Below are 13,796 nucleotides of genomic sequence, written 5' to 3'. Positions count from 1 at the left end.
TAGTTAGCCAATCCTCTATCCATGCTAATATATTACCCCCAACACCGTGAGCTCTTATCTTGTGTAATAACCTTTTATGTGGCACCTTATCGAATGCCTTCTGGAAATCCAAATACACGACATCTACTGGTTCCCCTTTATCCACCCTACTCATTACCTTCTCAAAGAACTGCAGCAAATTTGTCAAACATGATTTGCCTTTCATAAAACCATGCTGACTCTGCTTGACTATATTATGGTTTTCTAAATGTCCTGCTACCACTTCCTTAATGATGGACTCCAGCATTTTCCCAATGACAGATGTTAGGCTAACTGGTCGATAGTTGCCTGCTTTCTGTCTCCCTCCTTTCTTAAATAGGGGTGGTACATTTGCGGTTTTCCAGTCTGCTGGGACCTCTCCAGAGTCCAGGGAATTTTGGTATATTGCAACCAATGCATCCACTATCTCTGCAGCCACTTCTTTTAAGACTCTAGGATGCAGGCCATCGGGTCCAGGGGACTTGTCCTCCTTTAGTCCCATTAGTTTGCCTAGTACTTTCTCCCTAGTGATAGTGATTGTTTTAAGTTTCCCCCCCCCACCCCAATAGCCCCTTGATTATCCATTATTGGGATGCTTTTAGTGTCTTCTTCCATGAAGAACAATACAAAATATTTGTTCAGTCTCTGCCATTTCCCTGTTTCCCATTATTAATTCCCCAGGCTCATCCTCTAGGGGACCAACGTTTACTTTAGCTACTCTCTTCCTTTTTATATACCTGTAGAAGCTCTTACTGCCTGTTCTTCCACTATTCTTCGCAACATTGTATGCTTTTGTTTTCCATTTGATACCATCCTTTACTTCCTTAGTTAGCCACAGATGGTTCATCCTTCTCTTAGAGTCTTTCTTTCTCACTGGAATATATCTTTGCTGAGAGTTATGAAATTTCTCCTTAAATGTTTGCCACTGCTTTTCTACAGTCTTACCCTGGAATATATTTTCCCAGTCCACTTTAACCAAGTCTGCCTTCATACCTTTGTAATTACCTTTGTTTAAGTTCAGGACACTAGTTTGAGACCTAGCTTTCTCACCCTCAAAGTGAATTTGAAATTCTATCATGCTATGATCACTCTTCCCAAGAGGATCCTTCACTTCAAGATCATTAATTAATCCAGCCTCGTTACACGTTACCAGATCTAAAATAGCCTTCTCCCTGGTTGGTTCCACAACGTATTGTTCCAAGAAACCATCCCGTATACACTCTAAGAACTCTTCCTCAAGTCTACCTTTGCTAGTTTGCGTTGTCCAATCAATATGAAGATTAAAATCTCCCATGATTATAACTGTACCTTTCTTACAAGCCTCTATTATTTCTTGATTTATACTCTGTCCTACAGTGTGGCTACTGTTTGGGGGCCTGTAGACCGCTCCCACCAGTGACTTCTTACCCTTATTATTTCTTATCTCCACCCAAACTGATTCTACATCTTGATCTTCTAGGCCAATATCATTTCTCATTATGGCACTGATCTCATCCCTTATTAACAGAGCTACACCACCTCCTTTTCCTTTCTGCTCATCCTTACGAAATGGCAAATACCCCTGAATATTCAGCCTTGGTCACCTTGCAGCCACGTCTCTGTAATGGCTATCAGATCACACCCATTTATTTCTATTTGGCTGTCAACTCATCTATCTTGTTACGAATGCTGCGTGCGTTCAGATATAGAGCTTTTAATTTTGTCTTTTTACCATTTTTCCCTACTCTGACCCCTCATTCTGATGCACTTTTATGTGTATACGCTCTGTCCCTTTCTGTCACACTCTGGTTATCATTACCCCTATCGCTACCCTGCACTTTTGCCTTCTCATTTTTCTTTGACTTTTTACATTTCTGCTCAGCGTATCCCTCCCCCGCACTATTTAGTTTAAAGCCCTTTATTAAGCCATGTTTCAGTTATCCCGACTACATCTGACTCCTTGCTACGAATTATCGCCCCCTTTATGTTGACTGCAAATTTTAATATTGTGCCTCATATACTCAAGTTCAGACCATTTCTAGATATTGAAAAGAGCAATGGTCCCAACACTGACCCCCGGGGGACACCACTGTTCACATCCCTACAGTCGGAAACCATGTCTCTCTCTTTTTTGTCTCTTAACCAACTTCCTATCCATGCTGCCACATATCCCCTTTAATACTGTGTCCTCTAATTTTATCAACGTCTCCTATGGGACACCTTACCTTTGTTTGTACATGCTCATATTTCCACCAGTGTTTTTCTCCTGGTAACAGTGTATGGTACATGTCTACTAATACTTCAACTCCTCCTCCTACTGGCTGCTTCCCCAGTGGCAGGAGTATATGAGGTGGCTCGATGCTGGGTGTTAGTGGGAGCCTCTTGGGATTTATGTGACCCTCTACCTTCTTCTATTGGGTCCAATGTCTCTATCATTTCTGCTGTATCGATTGTCTGGTTTGCCCACTTTCCAGAATATCTGGTGGGGGGGGGTGGGTGGATGGCCTGTATGTAGTGTTACCTTAAGAGACAACAACCACATCCACTCATCTGGGTGTGAGCTGGCCCTGTGTAATGGTGCTCTCCATCTGATCTCCATGGCATGAAGAAGTTTTTTGGACATAGTAACAATCCGAACATTTCCAAGAGATAATCCCTCTGTGAGGAGAGCATCTGTCCTGCAGGTTCCACTTAGATGATCTGGAGTTGCCACTTTCTCCATGGTGGATTTTAGCTCCGATAGGTGGTCATGCGCGGCTACCCCCACAGTCAGCACTAGAACTTGCAGGCTGTTTCGCACACACAGAAATGGCAGCACTAAATGTTTGTGAGCAGGTAGCAGCTTACTTTTAATTGCAGGCCCTTTAAGATCCATTTCCAAGGGGTCAGCAGCTGAGGAGGGACGTGAGTTGGCCTTCCAGCCAGCAGGTTCCTTCTCTACTGCCACCTCCATGAAACTCCTGCTCACTTATGCTCTGTGTATGAGTGCATGAACGAACAAATAATGGAGAAAGAATATTTGGAAAAGGTTGACACCAGCCTGAATGCAAGGGGGGCATTCTGGTTTAACTCTAGCCCATTCACCTGATGCTCTCTGACACCTAGGATTTGCTAGGTACCATCTTCAAAAGCACTTAAGGGTTTGAAGTTGCTGGGTGCTGCTCCCATATGGACATGCTCCCTCTTTTTATGTGCTGCCTTGTTCAGCAAGCAGACAAGTGGGCTAAAAAGCACACAGAGTGCCCGTCCAGGAGTCCCGAATGATGTGACGCCTCCCAGTGCCAGGGCGAAGGACATCATGGAACAGGTGGGAACACTTCTGGGAAGGGAACGAGAGCAACCAAAAGTCATGGTCTCTGTTGGAATCAATAACATAGATAGAGATACATTTGAGGACTTGTAGAGGGAGTTTAAGGGGCATTGGGGTGAATTCTAGAACAAGGGACGGCTACACAGAAGGGACGGTTTTAACTGAACAGAAATGACACTAATGTCCTTGCAGAAAGAGTAAAGCCCAAACTCAAAATTTGCTCATGACACAAATGGTTTGTCAAACAGTGAAGAGGACTGTGGGAGACTTAAGGAAGATGTGGGTTAGGAGAATGGACAGATGCAATTTAATGTGGATAAATGTGAGGTAATACATTATGGGAGGAAAAACAAGGAATGGGAGAATACACTCAATGGAATAGAGTGTGGATGAACAAAAAGACCTAGGGGTTCAAATATGATTGAGAGTGCAGGTAGATAAAGTCATAACTAGAGCCAACAAGAATTTGGATTTTATAAATAGGGACACAACATCCATTAGTCCACAATTACAGTGTGCAGTTTTGGGACTCCCATTATAGAAAGGACATTAAAGCCATAGAGAGCGTACAGTGTACATTCACCAGGATGATACCAGGATGGGAAACTATAGTTATGAGGAGAAACTTGAGATACTGGGATTATTTCCACTGGAGCAGAGGAGGCTGAGGAGATTTAATAGAGATTTTTTAATTATGTAGGGTTTTGACATATTGAATAAGGAAAGACTATTTCCTCTAGTTGGGAGTCAGTGACGAGGGGTCATCAATTTTAAATTGTCACAGAGAGTGAGGAGAAATTTCTTCACACAGCAGGTTATTGGAGCATGGAATGCTTTACCACAGGGACTGGTTGAGGCAGAGACATTGCATCATTTAAAGGATTAAATATTGGAAGCAGAGGGAGATACAGGACTATGGGGAGACAGTGGGGCAGTGGGATTAGTTTTGGATTGATACAGGGCTGTGGGGGGGAGAGTGAGGCAGCGGGATTAGTTTTGGATTGATACAGGGCTATGGGGAGAGAGCGGGGCAGTGGGGTTAGTTTTGGATTGATACAGGGCTATGGGGAGAGAGTGGGGCAGTGGGGTTAGTTTTGGATTGATACAGGGCTATGGGGAGAGAGCGGGGCAGTGGGATTAATTTTAGATTGATACAGGGCTATGGGGAGAGAGCGGGGCAGTGGGATTAGTTTTGGATTGATACAGGGCTATGGGGAGAGTGTGGCAGTGGGATTAGTTTTAGATTGATACAGGGCTATGGGGAGAGAGCGGGGCAATGGGATTCCTGGGACTAGGGACAGGGTCACTGGCAAGGCTTGGAAGCTAAGCAGAGCCAGGCCTGGTTAGTACCTGGAGGGGTGACCATCAGGGAAGACCAGGTGCAGAAGGTCACGGAAGGAGCCCCGAGGAGGGGCGGTTGGTGAGAAGGTCACGGAAGGAGGAGCGGCTGGTGAGCAGGCCCGGGCGTTGGGCTGAAGATTGTCGGACAGGAGGAATGGTGGAAATGGAATGGCGGGGCGCACCGACGCAGCGGCTTTGCTTCTCCCAGTCATGGGAGCTTGCAAGATCACATTTCGTTGTTCATGTACTTGTGCAATGACAATAAAGTTGAATTATTATTATTAGTTTTGGATTGATACAGGGCTATGGGGAGGGAGCGGGGCAGTGGGTTTAGTGATAGATTGATACAGGGCTATGGGGAGAGAGCGGGGCAGTGGGATTAGTTTTGAATTGATACAGGGCTATGGGGAGGGAGCGGGGCAGTGGGATTAATTTTGGATTGATACAGGGCTATGACGGTAGAGAGGGGCAGTGGGATTAGTTGGGATTGATACAGGGCTATGGGGAGAGAGTGGGGCAGTGGGATTACTTTGGGATTGATACAGGGCTATGGGGAGAGTGGGGCAGTGGGATTAGTTTTGGATTGATACAGGGCTGTCGGGGGAGAGTGAGGCAGTGGGATTAGTTTTGGATTGATACAGGGCGATGGGGAGAGAGCGGGGCAGTGGGATTAGTTTTGGATTGATACAGGGCTATGTGGAGAGAGTGGGGCAGTGGGATTAGTTTTAGATTGCTACAGGGCTATGGGGAGAGAGTGGGGCAGTGGGATTAGTTTGGGATTGATACAGGGCTATGGGGAGAGAGCGGGGCAGTGGGATTAGTTTGGGATTGATACAGGGCTATGGGGAGAGAGTGGGGCAGTGGGATTAGTTTTGGATTGATACAGGGCTATGGGGAGAGAGTGGGGCAGTGGGATTAGTTTGGGATTGATACAGGGCTATGGGGAGAGAGTGGGGCAGTGGGATTAGTTTGGGATTGATACAGGGCTATGGGGAGAGAGCGGGGTAGTGGGATTAGTTTTAGATTGCTACAGGGCTATGGGGAGAGAGTGGGGCAGTGGGATTAGTTTGGGATTGATACAGGGCTATGGGGAGAGAGCGGGGCAGTGGGATTAGTTTGGGATTGATACAGGGCTATGGGGAGAGAGCGGGGCGATGGGATTAATTCTGGATTAATGTAGGAAAGAGACACGATGGGCTGAATAGTCTCCTTATGTGATGTAAACTTCTCTGGTCCCATGTAGGTGGAACCCCAGTGAAGCATGACCAGAAGTTTGCAGGCAGTGCCCTTGGGTGGAGACCCCATGTCCTGGCTCTTCACACATTTATCTATGGTTCCGCTCTACTGCTTCCCCTCCCCGAGCACTGTGCATGTACAGTTTCCGTGATTTGAGAATATTCTCTCACACTGCTAATCTCTCTCCTGGTTACTTTACCCCTAGGTTTAACCACCCCTTGCCACAGCTGGTGATTTCCATGTTGTTAGGAGACAGGTAGGCAACTGAATTGTGCTGAAGTTACTCAAATAATTACCTACACCCACTAACAGTGGCCTCAATCCCATTCCCATTTACTCCGTCCCATTGGCACTGCACTCCATCCCGTTGGCACTGGACTCCGTCCCGTTGGCGCTGGACTCCGTCCCGTTGGCGCTGGACTCCGTCCCGTTGGCGCTGGACTCCGTCCCGTTGGCGCTGGACTCCGTCCATTTACAATGTACACAATCACATTCACCGTGCGCTCTATCCCGGTTATGATGGGCACTATTCCATTTATTACATAGAATATACAGCACAGAAACCGGCCATTCGGCCCAACCAGCCTGTACTGGTGTTTATACCCTGCACGAGTCTCCTCCCATTCCATCTGCCTCATCTCAGCCTTTCTCTCATGTACTCGTCTAGTTTCCCTTTGAAAACATCTAAGCTATTTGTCTCAACCACTCTCTATGATAGCAAGTTCCATAATTTAACTACTCTGAGTAAAGAAATTTCTCCTTATTTCCCTATTGGATTTATCAGTAACTAACTTGTATTTATGACGCCTAGTTTTGGATTCTCCCATAATTTTGGAATCATAAAATCATAGAATGACACAGCACAGAAGGCCATTCGGCCCATCGTGCTTGTGCTGGCCCTTTGGTAAAGCTATCCAAATAATCCCACTCCCCAGCTCTGTTCCCATAACCCTGTAAATTTTCATATATTTAACCAATTCTCTTTTAAAAGTTATTATTGAATCTGCTTCCTCCATCCTTTCAGGTTGTGCATTCCAGATCACAACAACTCACTGCATAAAAAAATGTTTCCCCAGGTTGCCTCTGGTTCTTTTGCCAATCACCTTAAATCTGTGTCCGCAGTTTACTGACCGTTCTGCCACTGGAAACAGTTTCTCCTTATTTACGTTATCAAAACCATTTGTGATTTTAAACATCTCCATCAGCTCTCCAGTTAACCTTCTCTGCTCTAAGAGAACAACCCCAGCTTCTCCAGTCTCTCCACATAACTGAAGTCTCTCTCCCCTGGTATCTTTCTAGTAAATCCCCTCTGCACCCTCTCCAAGGTCTTGACATCCTTCCTAAACTGAACACAATACTCCAGCTGAGACCTAACCAGTGTTTTATAAATGTTTAGCATAACTTCCTTGCTTTTATACTCTATTCCTCTATTAATAAAGCCCAGGAACCCGTATACTTGTTTAACAGTCTTCTGAACTTGTCCCGCCACCTTCAATGATTTGTGTACGTACACCCCATTTCATTTCATTTCATTTCAATTTTTATTTATCACATAACTAAATACAAGAAGTGTAATCTAGTCAGTGAAATGCTTTTTTCTTGACGAGCCGAGAGCTCCAAGCAGCAAGAACACTGAGCTGCCTGGTACGCACGGAGCCCGCAAGGACGGCAGCCATCTTCATCGGCGCCATCACAAAAAAACACATACCGACATATACACGCATACATACTTTAAAAATACCCCAGGTCTCTCTGATCCTGCACCCCCTTTAAAATTGTACCCTTTAGTGCATATTGCCTCTCATTCTTCCTACTAAAACCTATCACTTCATACTTCTCTGTGTTAAATTTTATCTGCCATGTGTCTGCCCATTTTACCAGTCTGTCTGTGTCCTCTTGAAGTCCGTTACTATCCTCATTATTGTTTACTACCTTTCTGAGTTTCGTATCATCTGCAAACTTTGAAATTATGCTCTGTATACCCAAGTCCAGGTCATTAATAAATATGAAAAAGAGCAGTGGTCCTAATACCGACCCCTGGGGAACCCCACTGTATACTTCCATCCAGTTTGAAAACACACGTTCACCGCTCCTCTCTGCTTTCTGTCCCTGAGCCAATTCTGTTCCTTTAATCCCATCGGCTTTAATTTTCCTAACAAGTCTATTATGTGTTACCTTGTCCAACGCCTTTTGAAAGTCCATATACACAACATCAACCGTACTACCCTCCTCAAACCTCGCCATTACTTCATCAAGGAACTCAGTCAAGTTTGTCAAACATGATTTGCCTTTAACAAATCCGTGCTGACTTTCATTAATTAGCCCAGACTTTTCCAAATGCCAATTAATTTGTCCCAGATTATTGTCTCTAAACATTTCTCCACCACCAATGTTAGGCTGACTGGCCTGTAGTTGCCGGGTTTATCCCTCTCCCCTTTTTTAAACAAGGGGTGTAACATTTGCAATCCTCCAGTCCTCTGGCACCACCCAATATCCAGGGAGGATTGGAAGATTGAGGCCAGAGCCTCTGCAATTTCCACCCTTACTTCCCTCTAACCTAGGATGCATCCCATCCAGACCGGGTGACTTTTCTACTTTGAGGACCGCCAGACTTTTAAGTACATCCTCTTTATCTGTTTATGAATATCGCTACTGCCTCTTCCTTTACTGCTACATTGGCAGCATCCTCTTCTTGAGTGAAGACCAATGCAAAGTCCTCATTTAGTACCTCAGCCTCCACAAGAATATCTCCATTTTAGTCCCTAATTGGCCCCACCCATCCTTTGACTACCATTTTACTACTTATGTGTTTATAAAAGACTTTTGGGTTCCATTTGATATTAGCCGCTAATCTTTTCTCATACTCTCTCTTTACCTCTCTTATTCCCTTTATTAGATCTCCTCTGTACTTTCTATATTCAGCTTGGTTCTCTAGTTTATTATGAAGCTTACAATTGTCATAAACCTCCCATCAGGTCTCCTCTAAGTCTTCTAATTTCTAAAGAAAAAAGCCTCAACCTATTCAATCTTTCCCGATATGGGTGAGACAGCCTAGAAAGCTGGCAGCAACTTCATCGACTACTACAGACTAGCTTCCTTTCGGAATCGACCAAATTATTGCAACAAAGGAAGCAATGTTTCACAGTTATTGGGTTATTTGGAAATTGACAGTAATGTGCAGATCCCTTGGCTATGAGTGAATAACGTACCTGCGGCAGAGTGTGTAAGAGAGAACAGCTGAAGGACACAGGAAACTACCACACTGATGTGAAAAGGAGCCATGTTCAGATTGACAAAGGCTGTTCTGCTTTGGATTAGAGCACAAAGGTAAACAGAAAGCTAGCGGGCAAAGTACAGAGGGGAGGTTTTGCACAAGTGCACACTGACCTGATAGTACATTTAACCCCAACACTGACCTGATAGTACATTTAACCCTGTTGTGTATGTAATATGTGTGCTACTTTGAACCTATGGACAGGACTGCACTACTTGTAGGGCGTAGTGATACGCAGTACCACTCCTGGCCATAGGGGTATAAATAGTACTGTGGGTACTGATCTCCCCTCAGTTCCCGCCTGTGGGCATGAAGTAAAGACCTACGTATAGTCCCTACCTCCAACCAGTAAAGACCTGTTTGAGTTATACGTTTAAGTCTTTGTGTTAATTGTTCAATGCAATACACATACTTAACACTGGCGACGAGTCAGGTTCTTACCCTGCGGCAGTTGAAGAGAGGTTTCAAACATCACCACCCCACTAGAAGCGACAGGCTTTAGGACTCTGAAGCCTCCATCAGCGACTGAGCACTGGAGTGCAGCAGCCATCCTGACAGCTTCCAGCGACTGACAGAAGTCTTTCTGCAGTTTCCTTGTTCAACCTAGGTGGTGGGGTAAGCCGTGCAGCGTTGGCTGCAAAGACAGGGCTGGGGAAGTTGGAGAAGATAAGGGCGATCGCAATCCCTGATAAGAGCCGCGGTGAAACGCGCGAGCGGGTAAGCCAGAGCCCGGGAGGGAGCGAGCAAGAGCCGCTTCGGTCGGGAGCCACTTCGCGATCCAGCGATCGCATCCGCTGATAAGGGCCGCACTCGGGCGATCGCGGCGAAGATAAGGGCCGCACTCGGGGGCTGAAGGGAGACGGCGTCGGGGGACGGGTGAAGACCGCCAAGCGCGGGAAAACCGCCATTTTGTGGGCGGAGGACGACGGCAAGAGCGGGAAGCCGCCATCTTTGATAACAAGTAAACAAAATAAAATCTGAGAAATTGCAAATCTACAATGCCTAAACACGGGAATATTAGCACCTTTGATAGTGACCTCGAAGATTGGGCCATATATGTTGAAAGAGTAAAAAATTATTGTAAGGCCAATAAAATTCGTGACCAAGATAAAGCTCTAACATTATTAAATTTAATGGGTGCGAAGACATACGGGCAATTGAAACACCTGTTATCACCAGATGAACCGGCGGATAAGACGTTCGATGAGATTGTTACTGTCCTGAAAGATCATCTAAACCCCACGCCGCTGATGCTAGCGGAACGATTTAAATTTTACGACAGAAGGCAGCTACAGCATGAAAGCAATGCTGAATATTTGCTGGAATTGCGTAAATTAGCGAAATATTGCCAGTTTGGAACGGGACTGACAGATGCACTACGAGACAAATTTGTGTGTGGTTTATTTAAACAGGATACACAAAAGCGACTGCTTGAGGAGAATGAGCTGACGCTTGAGAAGGCGGTCACTATGGCAGCAGCACACGAAGCCGCAGCGAGAGGCACGGCAGTAATGCAGCTACGGTCACCGGAGCTCAGTGCACACAAATTGGGTGTGAGTTCTGGCAAATGTTATCGTTGTGGAAAGACAACGCATGATCAGAACCAGTGTTGGTTTAAAAACCAAGAATGTAGAACTTGTGGTAGGCTTGGACATATAGCTAGAGTATGCAGGTCAGGGAAGAAGACCAGCAACAAGAAGTCACCGCAGGGAAAATACGCAAAGGTACACAAGGTGACCGAACAGGAGTCCGATTCAGACGCTAGCAGTAATGAACTGGCTAGCTTAAGCTGTAATGAACTGGCTAGCTTAAGAGTACTCAACGCTGGTAAGGGTGCAGACCTCCAGACAATTTGGGTCACTCTTCAGATAGAAGGAGTCCAAGTAAAACTGGAATTGGACACTGGATCGGCATTGACGGTCATAAATAAGAAAGATTACGGAAAGTTATTCCAACATATTCCCCTACAGGATACGGGGATTATATTGAAAACATACACGGGGCAAAGAGTGTACCCCATCGGGAAAATAGAGGTTGCAGTGGTCCACAAGGGCGAAGACAGTCAAATAATGGACTTATATGTGATATCTGAAGGAGGTTCTCCACTACTAGGATGGGAGTGGATTAGGAAAATGAATATGGACTGGCATTTCCTACAAACAATAACGAGTGAGAACTCGGTGAAGATAGTCGGCCCAGACTCTGGAACGGATGATGGTAAGCCCAACTCAGGTGCAAAAGACAAAGTTTCAGCACAGAATTCCACTGAGCAACAACAACATAGTTTAACTGTGGATTCTGAGTCTGGCAAGTCTACTGATGTGCCCATTTCTGAGGGACACCGGGCTCGAACTCAACTCCATTTCAAACTACAACAGCAATTAGAACAAATGCTTCGCCGTTTTGAGCAAGAGTTGAATGCAACGAAAGAGTTCTTTGATATAGAGTTGGAGAATCTGGAAAGACAACAGAAGCAGCTGATGGAGAAAATGGAGCAGGAGCACACAAAACGTCTGATGTCAGAGGAGTTAACGGTCAGCCAACTCCTGCATATGCTGAAGGACAGGACTCTGAAATGGGAAAAACTTGAACACGAACTTCAATATTCAAACGAAAGGGGTTCGGAGCTCTCAAAGGTTATTGGAAGAGCTGAGGTGGCAACACAGACTGAGATGACTGCAACAGAGCAGCCCTTGGATGCCAAAAGTACGCTGACTCACGTCAATGTAGAACAACAGACCGCTGAAACAGCTGCTCCGGTAGAGGGATTGAATAGTCCGATCAATCAATCTCCAAAAGAAGTTGAAGTAGTAAAATCTCAAATGAGGTCATTAGTAAACGACTTGCTGAAAGCCCAGAAAAAGCTGGATGAAGAGGTACGCATGAAGAAGTCTCTTCAGGAAAGATGTCTGGACTTGGAACAAAAGCTGGCTAACGCCCAGCTGGGTATGGAGGAAATAGAAGACCCTCTCGCTGGCCTAGATCAGGACGACACCAAGTATTACTATGTCCTGTCCTGCCCAACTTGTAACTTCGACTCCCACCATACAGAAATCATGGAGGAGCACCGAAAGTCTACGGAACATCGGGAGAAGGTGGCTCTACTACGGAAAAAGGAGGAAGAGAAGGAGGAACTGCGCATGCAGCTGGCAGCTGACAGTGGAGCCCAGAGAGTCTCCAAGAAGCAGAAAAGGAAAAGTCGAAACAGAAGATGACCCATCTGAACCATTATTACCTCTACCAGATCATACACGTGGTCCCTCCGAACGGAGCCAATTCAGTTCGGAAGTTCAAACTGTTAAATCCATGGAAGGACTATTGAATGAGTCACTCCAGCAACGTGAACCGACTACACCACAGAGATTGAATCTGTGAACTGTTTTCCGCAGAGACTGAATCTGTGATCTGTTTTGACATGAAGTTATCTATGTATCTATGTTATTCTGTTATGTAAACCTGAAGTTATATATGTATATATGTTATTACGTTATGTTAAATGGGGAGATGACTGTAAAGCTAGGAAGGGAGGAATGTTGTGTATGTAATATGTGTGCTACTTTGAACCTATGGACAGGACTGCACTACTTGTAGGGCGTAGTGATACGCAGTACCACTCCTGGCCATAGGGGTATAAATAGTACTGTGGGTACTGATCTCCCCTCAGTTCCCGCCTGTGGGCATGAAGTAAAGACCTACGTATAGTCCCTACCTCCAACCAGTAAAGACCTGTTTGAGTTATACGTTTAAGTCTTTGTGTTAATTGTTCAATGCAATACACATACTTAACAAACCCCAACACTGACCTGATAGTACATTTAACCCCAACACTGACCTGATAGTACATTTAACCCCGACAGGAGCCGACAATGCAGTTAGTGCTCTTATCGTACCCTAACAGGACCATATAGTTATTTTCCCTCCTCCTCCATCCTCATCAACAAGAACAGACCATCCATTCAGCTGCCTCTCCTGCGTCCCGCGCCCCCCCACCTCCCACCCTTCCCCCCACCCTTCCCACGCCCCCCCACTCCCCACCCTTTCCATGCCCCCCCACGCCCCCTCCCCCACCACCCACCCTTTCCACGCACCCCCCCACCCCCCACCCTTCCCCCCACCCTTCCCACGCCCCCACCACCCACCCTTCCCACACCCTTTCCACGCCCCTCCACTCCCCACCCTTTCCATGCCCCCCCATGCCCCCTCCCCCACCACCCACCCTTCCCACGCACCCCCCCCACCCTTCCCCTTGCCAACCAAACCAATTCCACCCCCTCAGGCTTTCCCCTGCCAAGCCCTGAATCTTTGTCTTTCTCTAGTTTCTATCCTATCTCCCCTCATGCCCTCTCTGATCTCAATCTCATTCCTTGACCCCATTCCCACTAAACTATTGACCATCCAACTTCCCTTCCTGGCCCCCTAAGCTAGCTCACTTTGTAAATGGTTCCCTCTCCTCAGGTACTGCCCGCCTCCTTTTTAATACCACCATCATCACCCCCCTTCCTCAAAAATCCCACCCTCGACCCTTCTATCCTTGGAAACTACTGCCCCAACACTAACCTCCCTAAAGTCCTTTCAAGCGCTATCACCTCACATCCTCATTGACTGTGACATCCTCCTCATTCTCGTCGACCTCTCTGT

The 13,796-nt window shown here is 46.1% G+C and overlaps 1 protein-coding gene across 1 annotated transcript in view; it reads right to left on the bottom strand.

Moving 5' to 3' along the window:
* The window catches only part of f7l (coagulation factor VII, like), a 95,635-nt gene extending 86,437 nt beyond the window's left edge, over window positions 1-9,198 (bottom strand). The window contains exon 1 of the mRNA XM_086006133.1: window positions 9,094-9,198. Within this exon, the coding sequence (XP_085862259.1) occupies window positions 9,094-9,166 (73 nt within the window). The 5' untranslated portion in view covers window positions 9,167-9,198. The remainder of the gene's footprint in view (window positions 1-9,093) is intronic.
* Between the last annotated feature and the right edge of the window lie 4,598 nt (window positions 9,199-13,796).

The sequence above is a fragment of the Somniosus microcephalus genome, chromosome 14 (genome assembly GCF_052327205.1).
Source record: "Somniosus microcephalus isolate GS21.2 chromosome 14, FLI_Smic_1.0, whole genome shotgun sequence".
Taxonomy (NCBI): Eukaryota; Metazoa; Chordata; class Chondrichthyes; order Squaliformes; family Somniosidae; genus Somniosus; species Somniosus microcephalus.
Note: the sequence above shows the minus strand (reverse complement) of the source record. Positions and strands in the feature narration are given on the sequence as shown.